The sequence below is a fragment of the Cervus elaphus genome, chromosome 31 (genome assembly GCF_910594005.1).
Source record: "Cervus elaphus chromosome 31, mCerEla1.1, whole genome shotgun sequence".
NCBI lineage: Eukaryota > Metazoa > Chordata > Mammalia > Artiodactyla > Cervidae > Cervus > Cervus elaphus.
In genome coordinates, this window is record NC_057845.1 from 54,880,626 (window position 1) to 54,907,216 (window position 26,591).

General features: G+C 39.5%; 1 protein-coding gene across 2 annotated transcripts; it reads left to right on the plus strand.

Annotated features, from left to right (window-relative positions):
* The first annotated feature begins 5,363 nt into the window (after positions 1-5,363).
* Positions 5,364-25,153, plus strand: CD200 (CD200 molecule). Of its 2 annotated transcripts, XM_043892924.1 has the most exons (6): positions 5,364-6,168; positions 9,983-10,064; positions 13,250-13,570; positions 15,870-16,142; positions 18,417-18,524; positions 23,871-25,153. In XM_043892924.1, the coding sequence occupies exons 1-6, from the start codon at positions 6,157-6,159 to the stop codon at positions 23,876-23,878; spliced, it is 804 nt and encodes a 267-aa protein (XP_043748859.1). In that variant the 5' UTR covers positions 5,364-6,156; the 3' UTR covers positions 23,879-25,153. The 2 variants fall into 2 exon arrangements, with proteins under 2 accessions (XP_043748859.1, XP_043748860.1); XM_043892925.1 differs by lacking the exon at positions 9,983-10,064.
* Positions 25,154-26,591: the final 1,438 nt, after the last annotated feature.

Here is a 26,591-nt window from a genome sequence, read left to right on the forward strand (position 1 = left end):
TCTCAGATATGCAGATGACACTCCCTTATGGCAGAAAGTGAAGAACTAAAAAGCCTCTTGATGAAAGTGAAAGAGGAGAGTGAAAAGTTGGCTTAAAGCTCAACATTCAAAAAACTAAGATCATGGCATCTGGTCCCATCACTTCATGGGAAATAGATGGGGAAACAGTGGCTGACTTTATTTTTTTGAGCTCCAAAATCACTACAGATGGTGACTGTAGCCATGAAATTAAAAGACACTTACTCCTTGGAAGGAAAGTTATGACCAACCTAGACAGCACATTAAAAAGTAGAGACATTACTTTGTCAACAAAGGTCCATCTAGTCAAGGGTATGGTTTTTCCAGTGGTCATGTATGGATGTGAGAGTTGGAGTATAAAGAAAACTAAGCATCAACGAATTGATGCTTTTGAACTGTGGTGTTGGAGAAGACTCTTGAGAGTCCCTTGGACTGCAAGGAGATCCAACCAGTCCATCCTAAAGGAGATCAGTCCTGGGTGTTCATTGGAAGGACTGATGCTGAAACTGAAACTCCAATCCTTTGGCCACCTGATATGAAGAGCTGACTCATTGGAAAAGACCCTGATGCTGGGAGGGATTGGGGGCAGGAGGAGAAGGGGATGACAGAGGATGAGATGGTTAGATGGCATCACTGACTCGATGGACATGGGTTTGGGTAAACTCCAGGAGTTGGTGATAGACAGGGAGGCCTGGCATGCTGTGGTCCATGGGGTTGCAAAGAGTCGGACACAACTGAGGACTGAACTGAACTGAACTAAAGGAGGCAAAACACCTGTACTTGGAAAACTACAAGATAATGATAAAGAAATTGGTAACAACACAAACAAATGGAAAGATATACCATGTTCGTGGATTGGAAGAATTAAAATTGTTAAAATGACCATACTACCCAAGGTGTGCTACAGCTTCAGTACAATCCCTAACAAAATACCAATGGCATTTTCACAGAATTAGAACAAATGTTTATCAAATTTGTATGAAAACACAAAAAAACCCAAATAGGCAAATCTATCTTAAAAAAGTAGAACAAAGCTGGAAGTATCATACTCCCTTATTTCAAACAGTACTATGAAGCTACAGTCATGAATGCAATATGGTACTAGCACACAAACAGATACATAGATTAATGGAACAGAATCAGAGCCCAGAAATGAGCTCACACTTATATGGTCAGTGAATCTACAACATAGGCGGCAAGAACATACAATAGCAAAAAGACAGCATCTTCAATAAATTATGTTGGTAAAAGCTGGATAGCTATATTCAAAAGAATCATACCGGACTACTTTCTCACACTACACACAAAAATAAGCTCAAAATGGATTAAAGATGTAAATGTAAAACTGGAAACCATAAAACTCCTAGAAGAAAATATAGGCAGTAAGCTCTTTGACATCAGTCTTAGCAATATTTTTTTGACTCTGTCTCTTCAGGCAAGAGAAACAAAAATGAAAATGAATGAACAGAACTACATCAAACTAAAAAGCTTCTGTACAGTGAAGGAAACTAACAAAATGAAAAGACCATCTACTGTTTGGGAGAAGATTTTTCAAACAATATATCTAATAAGAGGTAAATATCCAAAATGAGAACTCATGTAACTCATCATCAAAAACAACCCAATTAAAACTGAGAATAGGACCAGAATAGACATTTTTTCCAAAGAAGACATAGAGATGGCCAACAGGCACATGACATCAGGATCAACACTGCTAATCATCAGGGAAATGCAACTCACGACCACAGTAAAATATCACCTCACTTGAAAATGGCTCAGTAGAATGGCCATTATGAAAAAAACAACAAATAAAAAATGTTGGTGAGGATGTAGATAATAGAGAACACTTGTGGAAATGTACAGCCACTATGGAAAAGAGTGTGTAGGCTCCTCAAAAAATTAAAAATAGAACTACCATATGATCCATAAATTCTGCTCATGGGTATATATCCAAAAAAAAAAAAAAATGAAAACAGTAATTTGGAAAGATTTGTGCCCCTATGTTCATTGCATCATTATTTACAATAGCCAAGATATGAAAGCAACCTAAGGTCTCATTACTAGCTGAATGGATAAAACAGATTTTATACTATGTACAAATCTGTACTATTTATACAGATGTACTATTGCTAAGTCACTTCAGTCATGTCTGACTCCTTGTAACCCTATGGACCTAGTCTGCCAGGTTTCTCTGGAACCTGGATGGAACTCTGAACCTGCATGGAATTCTCCATGCAAGAATACTGGAGTGGGTTACCATTTATTACTCAACCATAAAAAGAATTAGATATTTCCATCTGTGACAACATGAGTGAACTTAGATGGTATTATGCTAAATGAAATGTCAGACAGAGAAATATCAATACCACATGATTCCATTTATATGTGGAATCTGAAAAACAAAACAAAGGAACAAACATAACAAAATAAAAATAGTCATAGATACAGAAGGTTGCCAGAGGGGATAGAGTGGGAGGATGAAAGAAATAGATTAGGGAGATAAGGATGTACGAACTTCCAGTTACACAATAAATGAATCAATCACAGGTATGAAAGCTATAGTGTAGAGAATATAGTCAATAATTATGTAAAATCTTTTTATGGTCTAGATGATAACTAAACCTATTGTGGTGAACATTTTGTAATGTATAGAAATATTGAATCAGTATGTTGCACACTAGTAACTAGCATGGTGTTGTAGGTCTATTATACTTCAAAAACAAACAAACAAGTTCATAGTAAAAGAGATCAGATTTGTGGCTGCCACCAGCAAGAAGGTGGGGGAAGAGGGAATTAGATGAAGCTGGTCAAAAGGTACAAATTTTCAGTTATAAGATAAATACTAGGGGTGTAATGCACACCATGATAAATATGACTTTTGCGACCCCTTGGAATGTAGCCCACCAGGCTCCTCTGTCCATGGAATTTCCCAGGCAAGAATATTGGAGTGGGTTGCCATTTTCTTCCTGACCCAGGGATTGAACCTGGGTCTTCTGCATTGGGAAGCCCAGTTAATGTGATACTTCACATTAACAGAATAAAGGATAAAAATCACATGATCATCTCAACACACTATAGAAAAAACATTTGACAAAATTCATCACCCTTTCATGATAAAAACTCTGAACAAACTAGAAATAGAAGGAAAGTATCTCAAAATAATTAAGGGCATATATGAAAATCCCATAGCTAACATTACACTCGACAATGAAAAAATGAAATATTTACCTCCAAGATAAGAAACAAAGCAAGGATACCCACTCATGTCACTTCTATAGTATTGGAAGTCCTAGCCAGAGCAGTTAGGCAAGAAATAAAAAGCATAACAATCAATAAGGAAGAAGTAAAACCGCCCCTTTTGCAGATGGCATGATCTTATATATAGAAACCACCCCCCCCCCAAAAAAAAACCAGTTGGAACAAACAAATTTAATAAAGTTATAGGATATGAAATTAATAGACAAAAATTTGGTGTTTCTACATATAAACAACAAATTATTTTATTTTCCAAAAAGAAAATTAGGAAAATCAATCCCATTTACAATAGCATCAAAAGGAATAAAATTCCTAGATATATATCTAACTAAAGAGGTTAAAGAATTGTAGGTTATCATATTAAGTGAATTAAGTCAGAGAAAAACAGGTATTATATAAGATCACTTATATGTGGAATCTAAAAAAGTAATATAAGTAAATTTATTTACAAAACAGAGTTAGACTCACAGACATGGAAAACAAACTTATGGTTACCAAAGGGGATGGTGGGGACAGAGGGAGGGAGAAGTTTGGGATTAACATATGTTCACTACTGTATTTAAAATATATCAACAATAAAGATCTACTGTGTAACTCAGGGAACTGCATTCAGCATCTTGTAATAACCTATAATGGAGAAGAATCTGAAAAAGTATATATATATATATATATATATATATATATAAAACTAAGATCATGGCATCTGGTCCCATCACTTCATGGGAAATAGATGGGGAGACAGTGGAAACAGGATCAGACTTTATTTTGGGGGGGCTCCAAAATCACTGCAGATGGTGATTGCAGCCATGAAATTAAAAGATGCTTACTCCTTGGAAGGAAAGTTATGACCAACCTAGATAGCCTATTAAAAAGCAGAGACATTACTTTGCCAACAAAGGTCCGTCTAGTCAAGGTATGGTTTTTCCAGTGGTCATGTATGGATATGAGAGTTGGACTGTAAAGAAAGCTGAGCACTGAAGAATTGATGCTTTTGAACTGTGGTGTTGGAGAAGACTCTTGAGAGTCCCTTGGACTGCAAGGAGATCCAACCAGTCCATCCTAAAGGAGATCAGTCCTGGGTGTTCATTGGAAGGACTGATGTTGAAGCTAAAGCTCCAGTACTTTGGCCACCTGATGCGAAGAGCTGATTCATTGGAAAAGACCCTGATGCTGGGAGGGACTGGGGGCAGGAGGAGAAGGGGATGACAGAGGATGAGATGGCTGGATGGCATCACCGATAATGGACCTGGGTTTGGGTGGACTCCGGGAGTTGGTGATGGACAGGGAGGCCTGGCATGCTGCGATTCATGGGGTCTCAAAGAGTCAGACACGACTGAGCGAGTGAACTGAACTGATGATGTATGCATTTCACCCTGTGAACCACTCATTTAATCAAAAAATTTAAAGTATTTAAAAAAATAATACCTTTTTAGCAGTAGTTATAAAAGACAAAGTAGAGTTCAAAGTTATTTTTTCCTTCCATATTTTGAAAGTTAACTCATTGCCTTCTTGCATCCAGCAGTGCTTTGTGACATTTAAAGTCACTTTGATTCTTTTTCTTGGTGTCTCTACTTGTCATATTTGAAGCTTTAAGAGTTTTCTTTAAGTTTCCTAAATTTGACCTTTAATTTTGCTATATGTTAGCTTTCTCTTAGGAGAAGGCAATGGCACCCCACTCCAGTACTCTTGCCTGGGAAATCCCATGGACGAAGGAGCCTGGTAGGCTGCAGTCCATGGGGTCGCTAGGAGTCGGACTCGACTGAGCTACTTCACTTTCACTTTTCACTTGCATGCACTGGAGAAGGAAATGGCAGCCCACTGCAGTGTTCTTGCCTGGAGAGTCCCAGGGACGGGAGCCTGGGGGGCTGGCTGGCGTCTGTGGGGCGCACAGAGTCGGACACTGACGTGACTTGGCAGCAGCAGCAGCAGCAGCTTTCTCTTATGTATCTTGTTTGCCACTCCATGAATATTTTAGTCCTTTCAGAGTTTGTTTTTCTGGAAAAAAAAAATCAGTAAGTATTTTATTTACTGCCAAGGAATTTGCAGCCTTGAGTATAATAGAAGCTCTGTCCCAATACCTTGCCGTAGGTGTGGTGGTCAGGGTTGGTGGTCAGGAAAACAGAAAAGGCTATCGGAATTGAACATTTCATTGATCTGTCTTTTGTTTGTTTGTTTGAAGAGCCAAGAACTCCAGAACTTGTTAAAATAAGAAATATCCTCATCATCAATGCAAGTGGAAGAAAATTTCTCACAGCAGAGAAAAAAACCCAGTCACATCAATAAAAGAGAGATCATTACAGCACTTATGGTTTAAATATATAATTTGATTCTGGATAAAAATAAATACACATTTGCTTTGCAAATTGTCTGTTGGTTAAATTCAGCTTCAAAATACTTGGATTTTCCGGGATGGTAACTGGGGAAACTGTAACATTTCTCAAAAATCATTTCATAACTTGCGTGGTCCACAATGCAGCCTGCCATTCCTCCAAGCACCACGCAGTGAGGCAATTCATGTCTTCCCACCTCCTCCTTTCCCTTTCTTTGTCTGTATAATGAAAATGGAAACAAGGTATCTTTTTCCAAACACTTGCTCAGTCTTCCCAGTTGCAACCTCTGAAAACGGCGAAATGCTTTGAAGACAGGAAGAGATGAGTACTATTTAATCCCCCCTTACGCCTCTGCGTTGCGGGGTAGGGTAGGCGGGTACAGGAGTAGGGGGCGGGGCCTGAGCCGGGCGGAGGAGGAGGAGTTAAGCGGCGAACCCGTGGGGAGCAAAGGCGTCTTTGCTCCGCGGAACTGGAGGGGCTCTCCCTGGTCCGGTGTGAGATCCCTCCAGGCTTCCCAGCAGCAACCAAATAACCTGCGCGGCCAGGAGCGAGGATGGAGTGTCTGGTGAGCTAGGCCAGGCGTGGAAAAGAGGGCGCAGGGTGGGCGACTTCTCTCCGGTGGCCCCGGGGCGGTGGCGGGCTGCGAAGCTAGGCTGCGGGTTTCCCCTCTCTGATTCAGAGCTGGGATTCCTGCTTGCGCTTTCCTCTCAGTTCTGAACCTTGCAGAGAAGCGGATCTTGCCTTCCAAAGCGAGGTGTATAGGCCATACCTCCATTCCTGGGGTTGCGATCATCTGTCGCGGTAAACTGGAAACAGGATGCTGCCAGGTGCAGGCTCTGGAGACGCTTTCTCCGATCACTGACATCCTTTGAGAGGAAATGGGCCTGGAGGCGGACCCTGGCTGCGTGGATAGAGGGTGCTGTATTGGCTCCATTTTGGTCCTGAAATCTGCGGTTGGGTTGCAGAATTTCAGGATCAGGCTGGCTCCTCTGTGAAGCTCCAGCCTCTTTCTGCATCCTCTGGGCCTTTGCCATAGGAAGCCAAAAGGATCGGATAAATCAGAGTTAAAACCCAGGGTATCCGTGAGAGACAGGCATTTTGTTATCCGGGATCTAGGTATATGACAAAATGAAGGAGAGGATTTTCATTTAAATTGGTAACTGATATAAAATAATAATTAAAAAATCTAAATACAAGTAATGCCTCAAGATAAATTTTTTGCATATGGTTTATTGGCTAGACTACACAGCCAGTTATTTCATTGCCTTCCTTAACAAAGAAGAATGGTGGCCTCCCAGCTAGTGTTTACTGAGTGCCAGGTGCTCTTAATCTTCACCCCTGTCCTTCAAAGAAGGAGTTATTACCCAGTTTTACAAATAAAGAAACAGGCAGACAGGAATTTTTCCAAGTCCATATGACTGTGGCAGCTTCAGGATTTGAACCTACAAATTTTCAGGGGAGGGGCAGTGTAGCTGCCAGATGGACAGCTGTCAGGTAAGACCCAGGTCTCTGGACTCTGGCCCTCTTGGCAAGGGTTATAAGTGGACTTCTCTACTTCCATTATTGTGTGATCTGATTAATGAATTTTTTAAGCTGTGTAACACATACTGGCATTTACCATATCTTAAGCACTGTATTAAGTACTTTAAATGCTTAATTAATTCTCAGTAACGTTAGGGAGAGAGCACTTGGCCAGGTGGCAGTGGTCAGGCTCTCTCACCCAACTCTACTCGCGTCCCACAGCTGGGATCATTTGTGGTGTTGCACACACATCATGGTGTGGTCCTATAGAAGCACCGCCTAAAAAGCTCTAGGAGAGTCAAGTTGAGTCAAATGTTGGTGGTTGCTGCTGTGTCAGCCATTGGAGAGTAAAGCATGTCTACCTTGCCATGGTGAATAAAGAATGTCTGCAATTCCTATGACTCCTTGCAGCTTCTTCCAGCTTCTGTACTTATGCCTTGCCTACACTGGGTTCAGTGAACAGTGAGATACAGTGAGCCAACTGGTATAGTTGGCAGGATACATAGCAAGTAGAGGAGCCTGAGGCTCCACAGAAGAAGTCAGCAGGGAAGTGGTGGATGGTTCACCTGCCAGCACTGAAAAGGTGTTACAGGAGGTGAGTTCCCATTTGCCGGACAAGGTGGCATGGACAGCTGCTGACACCGGGAGTGACTTTTCCTGACTGCCCTGAAGGTGAATATGGATAGTGCCATGATGCCGGTCCCCAGTTACTAGCAAGGCCCCTTGGGCAGTTGAGACCAGAGCAGCAGTATAAGCACCGATAGCAAGAGATACGGGTGGTTACATGAGCTGATGATATGGGTTATGGTCCTGAGATACAGAGGACAGTGTACTGTAAAGGCAATGTCTTTTGATGCAGATTTAGAACAGTGTCCTGTAAAGGCTGTGTCCTATGATGTGCTAACAGTGTACTGTAAAGGCTATGTCCTCAGATTTAGAAAAGTGTAATCATGTTCGTGGGCTGTGAACACCCCCAAAGATCCCCTCTTTGAAGGGGTGGGCCCGGCACCTGTGGGGGAGTTTTGTGGGTCCTAAATGAGAGAATCCTCAGGGGCAGAGTTGCCCCTGTGGAGGTTACTCGCCAAGGGAATATCGTGGAAGATGGGCACGTAGATTGTGTGGCGAGGACCCTGAAGGGGTGGAATGTAGGGAGTGAACAATTGGCCAGGTGGCAGAGATCAGGCTGTCACCTCACTCCACTCAAATCCTACAGCTGGGATCATTCGTGGCACTGCGCTCACGCATCATGGTGTGGCCCCATATAAGCACCACCTGAAAAGCTGGAGGAGAGTCAGGTTGGAGTGAGTTGCACTGAGTTGTGTGGTCATTGTTGCTGCCACGTCAGCCATTAGAGAGTGAAGCCTGTCTGCCTTGCCTCGCAGGATAAGGAATGTCTGCGGTCCTGTGCTCTTTGTATCTTCTTCCAGCTTCCCTACTCAAGTCTTGCCTACCCTGGGTTCAGCAAATAGTGAGATACAGGCAGTAGCCTAATGAGATAACAGCTACATTGATTTAGTGTTTATTTTTATCAATCACTTTATAGGAGCTTTACATATACCATCTCATTTAACCTTTTTAACAGAGAAGATTGGTACTGTTAATTTTTTTCCTGTATCTCCAAGAGGTAAAATGATTTGTCTAAGCTTACACACCTAGTATTTGTGCTAACCTGAATTCAAATTAGCCAGAAGAAATGTGTGCCTAATTAATAGCAAGGCTTTCTTTCTAATTTTTTTCACCTCAATCACTGTGCTTCTGTTTCTTAAATGTTACTGTCTCCCAGTTCCCACATCTTGTGGTTTGGTGTGTGTCTGCTTTTTCTTTTATCCTAAAATACAGATTTTTACTCTGAGAGCTACTAAACTATTTGCATTCCTCATCACAGCCTTTACTAGAACCTAGATTTCCATGTGGCGTGATGGTATGGAATCAGAATGCCAAAGAAAACTTCTGGTTTCAGAAGCCAAAGTTTTGAAATAACAAGAGCCTAAGCATTTGAGTTTTAAAAGCCTAAATGATGAAAGACCAAGGATAGGCATTCATCCCAGAAAAAGCTGATGGGACGAATACAAGGTGATGGAGGAAGCAGCTTTTCTGACCCTTGGCTGGGAGAGCAAAGAGAGGCTGATTAGCGTTGCTTTGTGTCCTGAGAAGGATGCTCTGTGCCTGGGCCCAGGAGTGGGGAGTTTAGGAGGATGGTGACTGCTGCAGAGTAATCTGTCTCCATTCCACTCTTCATTTTATAGCAAAATGATTCCCAGAGTAATACTCTGTTAAATACCACAATGATTTGTTTAAAAAAAAAAAAAAACCCACAAGGCCAAGGATTTCTGCCCAGACACATGAAAAATAAAGCAAGGGGGAAGAAAAAAAGCCAAATACTGGTTTTAAAAGGTACAATTTACATAAATTGTGCAGAATTTGCAGGAAAATCTCCCTCAGCAAGTATCAAGGCATATTCTGCAAAGTGGTTACACCTGAGTTACATTTTTAATATTAACAGATGTGGATTATTTGGGGAGTAAATTTTCTTCAACATTTGCAGTCTGTGTTTTCTGGGTATATTTTTGGCAGTTTGTTTTCTCATCAGTCTTGACAGTGGTGGCTTTGGGAGCATGGCCTCAAATTGCTAGGAATGGCCATAATGAAAGAACCACATGGCTGCTTTTCCCATCCCACCCTAAGCAGCCTCTGTTATTTCTTCCATTTATAGTCCCTGGTTCTGCTTCCACAAAACCAAAGGCTTCCGGTGGTTAAAACTTTAGCTGCAGTTTTTCCTGATACAACAATTAGATTGAAGCTCCCTTAGCTTTGTCCACATTCAAATGCCCATTTCTGTACTTGCTCTCTGTCTTCAGGTGTTCAGAAGGCTCGTCTGTCATCTGTCTACCTTCCAACTGATTTGGCTCTTGGCAGCACTGGTGTTATGCAGGGCACAAGGTAAAGATACTCGATTCCCCTGCGTGGGATCCAGGAAACACGGTTTCCGGAGTGGACCTCTGACCACTCTCGTCTGTGCTGTGTCCATTTGCATGAATTATTTAACTGTGTAATTTGTTTGGAAGACTGGGAGTGGTTCTTTCTGCTTTCCACATTTTTGTTTTCAAAAACTTTAATATTAAGAAACTTTTCATAGATAAAACCAGACATGAAAAAAATTCTTTCTGAATTAAGACATCATTTTTCACCTATCAAAGTGAATAATGTTTAAAACAATAATTCCTTATGTGTGTGAAGACATGGGGATGCGTGGGGGAGTAAGAATGAATTTGCCCTCTAGGGCTTATCTTGCAATAAGCCTTAAAACTGGGTGTGTCCCTCTTACAGAAAAATATTAAAAATTGTGAAATATGAAAGCTACATGGGTTCACACAGTCTGTTATATAAAACACACCTGTGCTGTCCGCTTATCTGCTGAATTTCCTACTTCTGCCAGACCTTTCTCCTTGGTTCCATAGGAGACCACACCTCACTTACTGATGGCCTTTTATTACCTTTTGTGTGGTGTGTACTATGGGCTTCCCTGATAGCTCAGTTGGTAAAGAATCCACCTGCAATGCAGGAGACCCCAGTTCGATTCCTGGGTTGGGAAGATCTGCTGCAGAAGGGATCGGCTACCCACTCCAGTATTCTTGGGCTTCCCTCATGACTCAGCTGGTAAAGAACCCACCTGCAATGTGGGAGACCTGAGTTCAATCCCTGGGTTGGGAAGATCCTCTGGAGAAGGGAAAGGCTACCCACCCCAGTATTCAGGCCTGGAGAATTCCATGAATTGTATAGTCCGTGGGGTTGCAAAGAGTTGGATACGACTGGGAAACCTGCACAACAGTGTGGTGTGTACCGTAGTCATCGGCCTTCACAGGGGCACAAAGGGACGCTTCACACCATGCATAGCACAGGATTTACCCACTGGGGGACCCTAAATGGGATTTCACATAAGCAGCAAATAATTGTAAACTTTCCATTAAATTATTTCTTGCATAGTCAAAGAGAAAAATCGCCCTAGAAGTTAAAACTCTAGTTTTGATCCCCTTTTTACTCTCTATTCTAACAGCAGCAGTTTATTCAAATCTATGCTCTGTACTCAGCAAACTTTAGGAAACCCCATCCTAACAACAGCTATTCCCCTAGAACTTTTTGCAACTATCAAGAGTGCACCTTACTGAAATTGGAATTTTGCAACACTTGGTGGTTCCAGTTTGTATTTGTTGCAATGCCCATCTTTTCATTCTTGATGTTGTAGAGCAGATATTCTTTTTTTCTAATTACTCTAGTCATTTTATCTGTGTTATTAGTCAAAAAATAAAACAACAGATTTTGGTGTTTTAAGTCAGTATTTTCTATACTGTTTTATTAATTTGTGCTTTTAGTTTTATTAATTCACTCCTTTTATCAATTTCTGGTGTGTGGGAATTTTGAATGTATGTAGGTATTCATTTTTCAATCTTTCCTGTTTCCCAATAAATTAAGTTAGGATTAAATATTTCCCCCTGAGAACTGCTTTATAAGCCTCTACAGATTTTAATATATGATATTCTTATTGTCATTCATAGTGATTTAGAACTTTTGTTATGATTTCTGGTGTAATTAAGGAGACAAGAGTATGTAAATTTCTAATTTTATTGCATTATGGACCCAATGCAAGGTCATTTTTTTTTTGTGTACTACTTCAAGTTTAATTTCGGGGTGTGTTTCACATGTGATTTGAAAAGTGTGTATGTTTTCTTTTGGGTAAAGGTTTATAAATACATGCTCATATGGACATAGTACATGTACATGTATAAATATTTGTTTTTAAAGTCTTCTATATCTTTGTATTTGATTTTATTTCTTTACTTATTTTTTAATAGGTGGAAGTGAAAATTCTGAGAGAACAGTGAAAAATTCTCCCATTATGATTATGGATTTATGCATTTTCCTTTGTAGTTCTATTAGCTTTTTATATATTTCAGAGTTATGTTGCTAGGTACATGAAGGTTCATGAAGGATATATCTTATTTCAGATTCCTCCTTTTATCATTTTGAAAAATACATTTTTGTTTCTTACAGTGTTTTTGTCTTCCATTTCCCCTTCTCTTTCCTTTTAAAAATCTTACTTGGACTAATATTGAAATATCAGTCTTTCAATATTTCTTTAATCTTTTCTGTATTTTTAATGCTTCCAATTCTGGAAGAATTCTATGATCTGGTCTTCCTACTTACTAATTTAGTCTTCAGTAATACTCATTCTGCTAAGGCAGCCAGATTGTGAAAAGGGTTTATTTCTCATTTTATACATCTCTAGTTTCTTCTATTTACAGTGCTGGTTCCTTTTCACACTTGAGATATCACATTTGTCCATGTAAAAATGTTTATTTATTCATTTGTAGAGTTTATTATTCCTCTATCATTGTGTTAGCTTACTCAAGTGTTTGTCTATTTGTTATTGTATTGAGATTTCCCATTGAGTCATCTATCGTATCAATAAGAGTAGCCAGCATTGGAGGGGGAAGAAATTATTGCCATACCTTATATTTTGTACTACAGTCAGTAGAAACAGGAGACTGTGTAGACTGTAATTTAGTTGTCAAAGCTCTCTGGTACTATCAGCCTCCTGGAGCATTGTCCTGTACATCTCTCTGTCCATGTTCCTATATTTACCACTGCTTCCTGATGGCAGACGTCACTACTGCTGCCCCTTCCTTTTCAGATGTGTGTGTGGAATGTATAGGGCTGCTGTAACTTCTTCCCTTAAACTAATCACTGCATATTATCCATTGACCCTTTCTTATTCCTAGCTGTTACTGTTCCAGGCATAAACTCACTTGGTGATACTTCTATCCTATCTGGCAGTTTCCATCTTCAACCTCACTTCACCTAATTTCCAGCCTACAGGGATTCTTCATGTAAATTCTGGTCACTGGGAGTTTGCTTTCTTATTTTTCTACTCTGCCACTCTAAAAGACTGAACAAACATATTTGAACTTATATTTCTTTAGCAACATCAGGAAGGTAGGTAAATGTTGTTTTCTTTTTTGTATTTTTCTTTCTTTCTAAATTTGACTTTGAACATGCATCGTTTATCAAAAATGTTTATTTGTGTATGTATTAAAATATAAATGTTCTTTTATGATTCCATGATAAAGTGGTGACCCAGGACGTAAAAGCGCTGCTGAACACACCTGCTTCTTTAAGATGCTTTCTGCAACATCCCCAAGAAGTTTTGATTGTGACATGGCAAAAAGTCAAGGCTGTAAGCCCAGAAAACATGATCACCTACAGCGAGAACCATGGGGTTGTAGTCCAGCCTGCCTACAAGGACAAGATAAACATCACCCAGCTGGGACTCATGAACTCAACCATTACCTTCTGGAATACCACCTTGGAGGATGAGGCGTGTTACAAGTGCCTCTTTAATACCTTTGGTTCTGGAAAGATCTCAGGAATAGCCTGCCTCACTCTCTCTGGTGAGAGTCTCTGAGAATACATTGTCTCTAGCTTGAAATGTTATTTTGAAGAATGTTTGAAATGTAGTGGAGGTAGTACCTAGTCTTTCAGGATCCTAGCCCCAGAAAGGTTCATTGGAGGACACTTGACCTTTCTTGTCTATTGTGTAACTGTGGTTACGGTTATTTGGAGAGTTCATTGACCTATGTTGAATCTTTGCCTGGAGTTATCTTTGCCCTGAAGAATACTCTTGTTGTCAACAAGAGTAAACTAAGGACCATAGTGAGGATAAATTCTCCCTAAGCAGTGCTATGGTTCAGACCTGGCATTACCACTAGGAGTCATGTGACCCTAGAAGAGTCCTGTCCATAGTGTACCAGAGTTTATTTATCTGCACCATAAGTGTGAAATAGATCATCTCTAAGGTCCCTAAGAACTTTCATATTTTTGAACCTAAGGACAAAGCCAGATTGGGCTAAGCTGGAGCCAGTTATGGGGGTCCCTCTCATTTTTATTTCAGTGGATCTTTCGCAAAATTGATACAGCCATGCAGCAGAGCTTCTTCATACCCAATGCCTGCTAGGGATTTAGCTGAAAAATAAGCATTCTTCTAAAATCTAAGAGGCTTAGTTTGACAAGATTCCTTTCCTGTTAACTGATGCTTAGCTGGGATCAAGAACTAAGAATTAGGAATAAGGGGTAGTTTTGGAAGATGCACACTTGGTGGTGGTTTTAGAAGGGAAAAGTCAAACTTAGGGTTATTAGGAATGTTAAAATGAGAGTTTGAACACACCAAGAATATTGGACAAGGGATAAAGAGAGGCTCAGTAAACAAGAATGCAAGGGAGGTAGGATGACACCAGATAACATGTTTCTTTCACTTATTTTGCCCATGAGTTGTCTCTGCAGGATCTTGCATCAGGCTTTTCTTCTTGACTTCTATTTCTTTCATTCCTTTGTCTCCTGTCTCCATTTTTCTGTGTCTCTTCCCTCCTCCAATCCTTCCTTCCTCTTCTTTTTTTTTCCCTACTTTGCTCTTTTTCCTTGCCCCCCTCCCTCATTTCCTTTCACCCTTCCTTATTTCCTTCTTTTCAACATTTTCTTCCTTTTCCTTCTTGTGTCATATTTTTCTCATTTCTGTTTCCTCTTTCCTTTTTGTTCATCTTTCTCTCTTGCTCCCTTTCTTTACTCATTAATCTTTGAATAATTTGTATGCCTGAAACGCAGACTCCTCTGTGTCTTCTAGCTGGTAATTCTGTAGTTTTTCCTCACAATGACACTTTCCAGCCATAAGGTATAAGTTTCATCCAAGTGATTCTTTGATATACCAGAGAACCCTGCTAGCCAGGCTGGCCATTTCAGCCGTACTGGTCCTCCTTTACTTTTATTTCTCTTCCCCCAGGGCTCACTGATGTTAGTAATCTGGGCTCTCTGGACAGAGCCACAGTCCTCCTGTAGGCTCATTTCCTCCAGCCTACTCCCACCCACCTACCTCTTGAACTTCTAAACACAGACAAGCTTTTATTTAGCACCGCCCTTTAATTATCTTTTGTGCTCCAAAGCCAACCATAGAAAGACATTTGCATTTGCTCAGCAGAGATAAACTGTACATTCCAAGGAAAATGAACGCATTAGTCAAGGGACTTTTGAAAGGGAACAGGGTACAGCTGACCTAAAAATGTCCTTTCTTCATAAGCTGTTTGTTTTGTGTTAACTCCATAAGGTGATCTCCAAAGTCCTCACAACTGTCATTCTGTGATTTTTCTGACTACTGACTGAATTCCTAATTTGCATTTTGTATAGATATTTCAAACAGGGACTTTCTAAGTCTGCTCCATGCCTCTTATTCACTGGCCCAGTTCCAAATAGAAAAAGGCTTTTTCTATGTGGCAGCCCCTCTATAGGCTCTCTGTTCTGAAACTGCTCTGGTTTTCTGAGGAGTGCAGACCAGCTGTGTGGAGGTGCTGCTTGATAGTTGTTGTCCAGCTGCTTGAGAGGGATACCCAGAAGGAGGCAGAGATACTGCATTGCCCACGAAAGAGAAAAGAATAATTATTCTCTGCACTGTTTGGGAGGAAATGTACCCTCTGTCCATCTAGCTAATTCTCTTAGAGACAAGCTCCATAGAGGATCATTCTTCTCACAGGGTTGTATAGGCCAGTCTCTACCCTGCTGTTCAGAGAATTAGACAGGAAGAGAAGGCCCCAGTTTGGATTGGATGTGCCACATTATCCCACTGTCTTTCTGTAAAGATCTTCCTCTCTTCTCTCTGAGGAGAGTATCGGACTCACATCAGATTTTATCATTTTCTTGTCCCAGTACAGCCCACAGTATTCCTTCACTATAAATTATCTGAAGATCACCTAAACATCACTTGCTCGGCCAATGCTCGCCCAGCCCCTATGATCTCCTGGAAGGTCTCTGGGTCAGGGATTGAGAACAGTACTGAGATCGTCTCACACCCCAACGGAACAACGTCTGTCACCAGCACCCTCCAGATCAAAGACCCCAAGAGACAGGTGGGGAAGGATGTGATCTGCCAGGTGCTACACCTGGGGACTGTGACTGACTACAGGGAAACTGTGAACAAAGGTAAGAGAGGTTTCTGTGGTCGCAGGTGTGGACACACACCTGCAAGGTGGTGAATGCTCTGCAGGGCCTCTTGGCCTCTTAGCAGAGAAGCTGATAAGGCAGAGAATGGGATAAGTAGGGGAAGAAAAACAGAGTTGAGGAAGCCAGTATAGCCTATTTTATTGCTTTGGCAATTGTGGTATGTTGCTCACACACTGAATGCTTTTACTGAGATCCATTCCATTGATTTATTCTTCTGTGCTCCTGAGTATTTGTTATGCCAGAAATGTGACAGCAAGGATTCAGTCCCCGAACACAGGAAGCTTCTAGTCCAGGAAGGAATGAAGAAGGAGCTGGGTAGTTGTAAAAATGCAGGTTAAATGCTTCCATAAAAAAGCTATGGTAGGAGTTTGGGGTTTTTGAGCAGGAGCCACCTGTTCTCCTTGATTGACCCTGCAACAAACCATTCTCTGATAAAAGGGGGAAAAAAAAGAAAGCCGTGGTATAACCTGGGAAGATTGAGAATGCAGAGAAGGAGCATCAGCTCAGTCTGGAGGGATTACAATGTTTTCCTGGAAGAAGTCACATCTGGGATGAAAACTTTGCATAATCTACACTAAGGGAAAGGAGCAATAGATCTTTTAGGAAAGAAGCCAATCTGAGTTTTCCCAACATCATTTTAAAATAAATTGCTTCCTGCTCAGGACCTCTTTTGCTGTCTTGTATTTCCATCTAAACTCTTATCTCTGGGTCTCATTGATACAAGAGGTAAAGATGATGGGAGAGAGAATAAGGAAAGCAGTGGTCGTAGAGGCAAGACACTTCAGTGACAACAGCCATAGTTTCCTTTCTCTGCGTAGTTTTGAAGCACTAACTCTGGATGAGGCACTCATTTAACAAGCCCCCTATTAAAAGATACTGCTGCATTTTTCAGGGTACATTGTGAACCCGGAAAAGTTTATGCCTCATTTTCATGTGCTCAGTTGCTCAGTCATGTCCAGCTCCTTGTGACCCCATGGACTGTTGCCCACCAGGGTCCTCTGTCCATGAGATTTTCCAGGCGCAGGTTGTCATTTCCTACTACAGGGGATCTTTCCAATCCAGGGATCAAACCCTTGTCTCTTGCATTGGCAGGAAGATTCTTTACCACTGCGCCACCTGGGAAGCCCAGATAGTCTCTAATGAACATGTCTTGTAGTCATTTCTGGGGTCCTTGAAAAAGCAAACTAATTAAAAAGTAAACATTTAAGTAAATTTGATCAAGATGTTTGTGGTGTTAGATTTGGACATTTATGACAAGATCCTTAGATTTCACCAAGATGAAGGGTAAATTTCCCTGAAAAGCAAGAATCTGAAAAGGAACATGTCTTCTTTTCTAAGAGTGCCCAAATAGACTGATTATCATTTATAACATTTATATCATTTGTATAATATTTGTTCATTCTGCAAGCATTTACTAAAAATTTTCACACTTAAACCATTATGTCAAGTACTAGATCTATTGAAGACCAATCTGAACTCTTAACTAGTGTCTAACACTAGTGAGACCAATCTGAAGGTGCTCAGTTAAATTATGACATGACAAATCCCATTATAAAGGTATGGAGAAGATGCCGGAGACTCCCAAATCAGATAGTGCTTTTTCTGACTTTGTATTACACAGTGACACTGAGGAACTTATATGTAGGCTAAGTTGCATTTATTGACTACTAGAAAGAAGTTTAATAACAAAGACATTGATTAGAAGGAACACAATTAAAACATGGAGATGAGTTTATTCCTGGAGGTTGGAATCATGAGATTCATTATTTTTCCTTTATATTTTTCTATATCTTCCAAAAATTCCTCAATAAACATATTGATTTAATGGACAGTATGGCAAAGATTATGTGCTTTGAAGGCAAACAGATCTCTGACCAAGCCTTGTTCTACCAATTACTACACTGATTTGGGGCTTACCCAACTTCTCTGAGCCTCAGTTGTTTGTTTTTTTAATTTGTTAGATGATAGCAATAATAATACCTAACTCTTGAGCTATTTTGAGGATTAAAGAAGGTAACACATTCAAAGCTCTTACTACATAGTAACCACATAAAACATGTTAATTATTATTATTATTTAAATGCTATTAAAATAATATGAGGTCATGAATGCAGACCTTTATATACTTAAGAATAATTTTCATCAAAAGTACAATTCTAGTAAAAACTCATTACAACTATTTCTTTATTACTTTTTACCTCTACAGCTTCCACTTATCACTAGTTTTTCCTTTTCTCCCCTCAATATCCACAGGCTTTTGGTTTTCAGTTCCACTGCTGTTAAGCATTGTCTCCTTGGTAATTCTTCTGGTCTTAATCTCAATTCTACTCTACTGGAAACGTCATCGGAACCAAGATCGAGGTGAGTCCCATAGGAAGTAAAAAGAAGGAAAAAATTATTGTTTGATGACAATCTGGGGTTCAAATGAAGATATAAATAAGGGATGAGTGCTTAGTCATGTCTGACTCTTTGTCACCCTGTGAATTATAGCCCGCTAGGCTCCTTTGTCCATGGTATTCTCCAGGCACGAATACTAGAGTGGGTTGCCATTTCCTTCTCCAGGGCATCTTCCTGACCCAGGGATTGAACCTGGGTCTCCTGCACTGCAAGCAGATTCTTTACCATTTGAGCCACCAGGAAAGTCCTAAATAAGGGGTGATAACCATGAAATTAAAAGACACTTGTTCATTGGAAGAAAAAATATGATGAACCTAGACAGCATATTAAAAAGCATAGACATCACTTTGCTGACAAAGGTCTATGTAGCCAAAGTTATGGTTTTTCTAGTAGTCATGTATGGATGTGAGATGTGGATCATAAAGAAGGCTGAGCACCAAAGAATTGATGCTTTTCAACTGTGGTGCTGGAGAAAACACTTAAGAGTCCCTTGGATTGCAAGGAGATCAAACCAGGCAATCCTAAAGGAAATCAACCCTGAATATTCATTGGAAGGACTGATGCTGAAGCTGAAGACCCAATACTTTGGCCATCTGATGCGAAGAGTCAGCTCGTTGTAAAAGAACCTGATGCTGGGAAAGATCGAGGGCAAGAGATGGGGACAACAGAGGATGAGATGGTTGGTTGGCATCACTGACTCAATGGATATGAGTTTGAGCAAATTCCAGGAGACAGTGAAGGATAGGGAAGCCTGGCATGTTGCCAGGGGGTCACAAAGAGTCAGACATGACTGGGCGACTGAACAACAGGTCAGCTATCCCACTGAAGAGACTGTGAACCTGTCCAATGTGATCACCATCTCAGTAGTGCTTTCCGTGTTATGTGCTCACTATGGCTCAGACGCTCTAGGCAATGCACAGGGGATAATAACTGCATCATGTCATCCTGCCCTTATACACTGTTAATTTCTTTCCATCTCCTACAACATCTATCACAGTATCTTATGTATACTCACTAAATGTTCATTAAAAGAATGAATGAATGAATGGAAGGGTAGATTTTCAAACAGATTTTTTCAATTCCACTTCTTAAACTGCAGATTCAGTACCTCATAGATGCTGAGTCTAAACATTGTGAAAGAATATAAAACAAGAGACACTATCAAACAAGAGGAGTCAGCCAGAGGGGAAGAATTAAACTTCTTTCGTTTCTGAAGACACTGCATAATTTATTAAAGCTAATGAAAATGTGCAGTTTATGTTGTATGTAGTGGGAATTTTCTAGGATGAAGCAATGCTGTGGGAGCTTTCTCCAGCTCACATGACTGACAGAAAGGGGAGGAAAATGTTCACTTTGAGTGTTATTTTACATTTCTATTAAAAGTATCACTCACTGGGATGTTTCAAAAGAACAGCATGTATACTATCTATGGTGAAACAGATCACCAGCCCAGGTGGGATGCATGAGACAAGTGCTCGGGCCTGGTGCACTGGGAAGACCCAGAGGAATCGGGTGGAGAGGGAGGTGGGAGGGGGGATCGGGATGGGGAATACGTGTAAATCTATGGCTGATTCATATCAATGTATGACAAAGCCCACTGAAATGTTGTGAAGTAATTAGCCTCCAACTAATAAAAATAAATAAATAAATAAATAAATAAATAAAAAGCAGAGACATGACATTACCAAAAAAAAAAAAAAGTATCACTCACGTGCTACCCTTTTTCCTCTTTTTATGTCTCATAGATTAATATCTTTCATGTTCTAAGCTTTTTGAACATTTAATTTTGCATAAGCCTTATATAAACACTAGATGAATTCTTGTGATTTTGTAAGGAAAACAACAAATCACCAGCATCAGTGACCTTTTGCAGATGTAGATAAAAGGATTTGTTCTGTAGGGGACAGGAGATTGCAAATCAGATAATCTTACTGCACATAAATTTAAGCCCATAGAGCTCCTTGTGCTGTCACTCAGCCCTGTCTGACTCTTTGAGACCCCATGGACTGTAGCCTGCCAGGCTCCTCTGTCTGTGGGATTATCCTGTCACGAATAGTGGAATAGATGACCATTTCTTTCCCCTGGGGATCTTCCCAACCCAGAGATCAGGGATTGAATCCAGTGTCCTGAGGCTTCTGCATTGGCAGATGGATTCTTTACCACTGAGCCACCTGGGAAGCCCTTAGCTCTCTGCAAAATGTCAAAGGCAGAAGGCCAGTTGACTCTACTTTTTCCAAATATTTTGCTTTTCCAGTTAGGAACTGAAGTTGACTTCCTTCCCTTAACACAGTTAACAGCAGGCCTAAAATTAGAATCCTGGTCTCCTGACCTCTGCTGGAATATTCTTCCAGTTATGGTTTCCTGACTTGAAAGGCACAGTTGTTAATTGTGTTTATTTCAGTCTGTGCTTGCTGATATTGCTCTATACTTCTGTAAATGTATAAGCAGAAAAGTATGACATGTTCAAATTCATTTTAAAATGTCCCCTTGAACAAGAATCTCATAATACAGTCCATTCAAGCCCAAGGTAAATTTCACTAGAAAGGGACATTTGCAAAATAATTGTCCTTTGTTTATTAAGTCTCATATTTTCTGGGAAATATAATTGTTCATGCCTTATTCAGTTGCTGAAGTAAAGAGAGTCAGCTTAAGGTTATTTGGTCCCATATACTTAAGTAGCTAGTAAAATCAAGTGTCAGCTATGCTGGAGACAAACTCTCAAGGCTGAGAAAATACTGGTTTGTTAAGACCAAAACTTAAGTAACCCAAAAATTTGGAAGAAAAGGAAGAAAATCATCAAATATAGTGACTTTTAAAAATTTCTTTAAGTAAAAAATTTTGGTTGTCAATTTGTGATGAAAGTGAATAGTCCTACCACATTTTCTTGTCATCTTTAATTTTTATTTTATATTGGATTATAGTTGATTTACAATGTTGTGTTAGTGTCAGGTATACAACAAAGTGATTCAGTTACACATGTATCTATTCTTTTTCAAATTCTTTTCCCATTTAGGTTATTACAAAATATGTTTCTTTACCCTTTGTGTTTTTTTCTCCTCTCTTTTTCTATTATCTTCTGAAACATAAAACTTTTGGATGGGCAGGGAAACATGATCAGTGAAAATGACCCCAAGATTTTGGACCTCAGTGACCTGAAAAAATGGTCATGTGAACAGAAATGGAGGTGGAGAGGGGGAACTGAGAGTGTGTGTGTGTGTGTGTGTGAGTGAGAGAGATCAGTTTGTGGGGAAAGAAAAAGTAGAGGTGAATTAGGTTTTGAGCTTATTGAATATGAGTAAACAAAGAATCATCTCCCTGGAGCTGCCAGTAGTAAGACAAATCTGGTAAGAAAAGTCTGTCAAATCTTTGTTAGATAAATGACCAAAATTATTTATTGTAGATTAAAATCACTGATTTATTGCTCACAAAAACATAAGCAAATTTATAGGTTTTAGACAGAGGGGTAATCTCTAATGACAGATGTTATTTTCATAGAGAAGTCAGGCCCCTTTTCTTAGGATTTGATGTAATGCCAGAGAGTGTTGGTTTTTTTCAACAGTAAAGCTGTTCTCTGAGGAAGGTGTGATGAGTTAGAGGCAGTTTCTCTTTGCACCATTTCTAGAGAGATCACAGTTACTTCTCGTGAGACTACAACAGTATGATAGTAGTTTAATAGGTTTTCAAATAACTTTTTTTTTCTTTTATGAATCAATATTATGAATCAATACTCTATTACTAAATAGAAAGTGAAAAGAAATTAAAATTTCCCAGGGAAACTTCTTGATAGTTTTTTCCTATTAAAACCCAGTTGATGTCATAAATTTGCCCCTGACATATACTACAAAAACATTAAATTTGAGGTTAAGAATAATCTTTTATTTTTCATTAGCCAAACCACCAATGATTACAAGCTTCTCAGAAACAACTTCACTTTGGGGCATAGATAGTCACCTAATTTTTAGAAATTTTTATTCTGAGTAGCAGTCTTCTATTGTTTGGGTCACGGTTGAATTGGAAACCAATGGAAGACTTAGACAATCATGTGAAATGCATATTCCAAACTTCATTTCTCTTCAAAATATCTATGTCAGGTAAAAGTGATTTATTTAAACTCATATTATCTATATAATTACTTTGATTTTTCCCACTTTGCTTCACAGTAACCTAACCTTATAAATGAGTTCTCTGCAATGATGATAATGGCAATGTTAGTGAAACACTATATTCTGGGTAGAATCAAGTCATTTTCTCTTATTTTAAGCTTAGGACTATCAAATAACAGCAATGCTCATTAAATAATTGGTGATGCTGAAATTGGAGATTAATTAGAAGAATAATATAAAAGATATATGTTTCAAAAAAAAATTAAAATCTTTGCTTTACTAATAATGGTACTTAAGCTTCCCAGTTGAAGGCTGGCTGAGTGGTAACTCTCAGCCCATTCCAGTGTAATCATGGTTTCAAGCAGAAGATGGGATGCTTTAAATGAGAAAAGTGTAAAGCAGTTATTGTTGAACAACCTAGGTTAGAACTGCTGGGAGAAATCTTGCATCCCAAGGCTATCTGTCTATAAAATTTTACCCTTGAATCGGTATCAATGCCACCCATCATATCAAAATGTCATAACACAATCCAGTGATAAAGTAGGTGGTTAACAAACCTGCAAGTCTGGGCATTCTTGCCTGAGCTGTTCTGTGTCTTTCACCATGGAACAAATCACTGGTATTAGAAATGTTGGCACAGTTAAAACATGCAAAACTTCAGGTTCCAGTGAAGAATTACTTAAGATTACACAGAGAGTGAGATTTGGAGCCAAGATAAAATCCCAGATCTTTTACTTCACTGTTTACCTGCCTTGTAGGGAGGCCCACATTCTCCCAGTTTAAGGGCTAGAAAGCTAATAGTCTTATAAGGGCCTCCATCTGTCTAGTTTGTGACCATACCTACCTTGATGTCCAATAAGTGAATATCCATAGGAAACAAAGCTCAAGGTCTTAAAATACGTGTGGATCATTTGGAATCTTGAGCCTGTTCTTTTACTTGTAGTCTTACATGTATTATTAAGCAAGTATAATCTTGCTTAAGAATAGTAAGCTATTATTTCCTAGAACTACTCATATCCTTTTAAAGAGAGGCACAGTGCCTCCCAGCACACTGGGTCAGCGGTATCTACTTCCTTCTCTTTGCTGATGAAATATGCACTGGAGAATTCTGTGTTTATTGATCCTTCTATTATCTATCTGCTGAAAATCTATTAGAATAGAAATTATAGATGTTCAAAGTTCGTATCTTGATCTTTCTTTTACCCAGAGCCCTAGAGGAGTCACACAGAACCCTGAAAGTTATTTCCTGGTCTACTTGAATCTGACTCAGGAAGCAAGCAGAAGAAAGAGGGTCATTCTCCAAGGAACCTAAAAGAGCAAAAAAATGGGAGTCAAAGGCCTAAGAATTTCAAGACTTTCCACTGCCACGCAGGCCACCCAGTGCTTCTGTGAGTTCCCAGAGGAAGTCATTTTACCTCTCAGGTCTGTTGTAGGACTTGGTTTTGCAAAATGATGCAGTGTTGTGCTGTTGAAAGGATACTAGACTTGGAGCCAGGAGCCACCGCTCGGAGGTTGACTTTGACTCCAACTGGTGGCAACTCTGTGTTAACCATATCTCATTGAACTTTCACGTTCGCATCCAGAAAGTTAAGAAGTTGGACCGAATAATTTGCCATTCTGCTCTAAAAACAGATGTAATTCCAGGAAAAAAAAAGGATAAATAAAGAGAAAAGAAATGAAAGAGAGAAGAATACAGGAAGATAGGGACCAAAGAACTTTTCTGAGACTGCCTTTTGCCTTTCTGTGGATATGCCATCTCTTCTTCCCTTCTTCTTTGGTCCATAAGTCTATTTCCTCATCACTGGGTATCTTGTCCACTGCCTGCTTACTGTTTTTGCTATTAACTGGTCTTTCTAGAAGTCTCAGTTTCACTGCTCTTCTTCATGTACTTCTATGATGTTTACCACAATGGACGTGGAACTGAATTTATTGTGAAGTAACATTGGCAACCTTAACTTTGCTTATCTGTTTTTATAGCAGACTAAATATTGTTAGTCTTAGACAGCAACTTGCATTTTTTAAAAAGCATGCATTTCTCATCCATTTGTCTCATAATATGACCCAGTCCTATTTTAATCATTCTAAATTCAACCTAGTATAATGAAATATATTATGAAAAGAGGTGTTTAGAAAGTTTTCTGAATAGCAGTCAGTTAATTCAAATGCTTTGCCTCCCCCAACTTTTTTTCTCATAAGGTAACTTGTCACAATAGCAGAGGAAGCATGTATGGCTGTACAAATTCCTTTGTTGTAAACACATTGTTCTAACTAGTGGAACAGTTTTGAACTCTTAAATCATCATTGGACCAAGCTGGTGACTTTTTCAGTATCTTTTGCTTTCTTGTCTGTATCCAGTGACCTAGGAAGTTGTCTTTATTGTTGTATTGAATATTTATATATTTAGTAAGCTTTTCATATGTTATTTAATTATGTATTATTTCATATATTTGTATTAATATACTAAATAATTAAAAGTGTCTAACTACTTGGCTCATGATATTCTCTTGGGGAATGTGGAAAATGTGGACATTAATGATAATACTTATATTTTCCCTCTGTGTGTGAAGCCCTCCCCTCTCTCAGTCTTCTAAAAGATGCTGTTGACATTTCTGATTTCTCACAACAGAGATGTCCTTCTCTGACCAGTGAGAGCTCCTTCATGTTGGTGATATGACCCTGTCAGTTTTGGAGCACTTCCTTATATATGCTGTTTTGATTTTGCTTTTAGATACTAACCTTTTCAAATGAATTAGCTCGCACAGCTTTGAATTTAGTAGGACTTAATATCCTGCTTCTGATTTAGCTATATTTCTGGCATCTCAGTTGCCAGATCAGATCATGTAGCTTAAAGTAGTAGCTCCAAACATTTAAAGGTCTCAGGGCCCCTTTATACATGTAAAAACATCATTGAGGACCCAAAGAGCTTTCTTACATAGCAAATTATGTCTGTTGATATTTACCATATTTGATATTAAAACCAATACATTACAAGCATACATTTCATTGGGTCATCAGAGTGATGGTAACATTATACATCAGATAACTTCTGGAAAGCTCCACAACACATTTGTAAGAGAATAAAGAATAAGGAATTGGTGTGATTATGACAGTAGTTTTGACTTTGTGGAGCCCCTGAAATGGTCTCAAGGGCACTTTTAAGGACTGCTCACTTAAAGAATAGGCAAAGAAGGAGACCATCTTATGAGATTTCGTGAGTGCCCAAAGGCACTCCTTTATGAAATAGCTATCTTCATAGTGCCTAAGCATTCCACCATAATTTTATTTAGGCCATTACCTTTCTGGGAATTCCCCTGCAGAGAAGCCTTGGTCTAACCCTTCTTCCTAATAATTAAATTGATGTATTAAATGGCTAATCAGTTACCTTGGAAGATATTGAGAGGCTTGGACTTAGAATTGGTAGACTTTGATGGGACAGACTTGGGAGGTTCATAGGAGTGGAGAGAGGCAGTGGAAGGCACAGCTCAGAGCGCCTGATTCTGAGAAGGCAGATCCGAGGGGAGAACCAGTGCTTCCCGGTGAGTGCTGTCCTCATGCTCCTGGGAGGGGCTCACCAGTTCCCCCTTAACTCATCCTGCTCCTTTCCATCAGGAGAGCTTTTTCCGAAATTGTGAGTTAGAAGAAGACAGTTTGGGCTTTGTCTATTTATCAAGGTTGTGGAAGTTGCAAACATTTGAGTCACTTAGAATAACTCAGTCACAAACTTTTCTTGGCAGTAAAAATTTATAAACTTTCCAGGGTGGTGGTAAATGAGCTCAGAGATAAGGGAAAGTAAAAGAAGTTTTCTGTGCTAAAATAGAACTAAAACTCAAGATGAGAATGTGGGGGGAGGGGTTGGAACTTTTTAACCACTAACTAAGTAACATTTCAAACATACAAGTTCAAACAATACAAAAAATACAAAATCCAC

Bases quoted from the DNA above. Each gene is read 5' to 3' on its own strand.
- CD200 (XM_043892924.1), top strand. The intron at 10,065-13,249 runs GTAAAGATACTC...TCCATGATAAAG, and splicing joins GGTGTTATGCAGGGCACAAG to TGGTGACCCAGGACGTAAAA. The intron at 16,143-18,416 runs GTAAGAGAGGTT...CAATATCCACAG, and splicing joins CAGGGAAACTGTGAACAAAG to GCTTTTGGTTTTCAGTTCCA.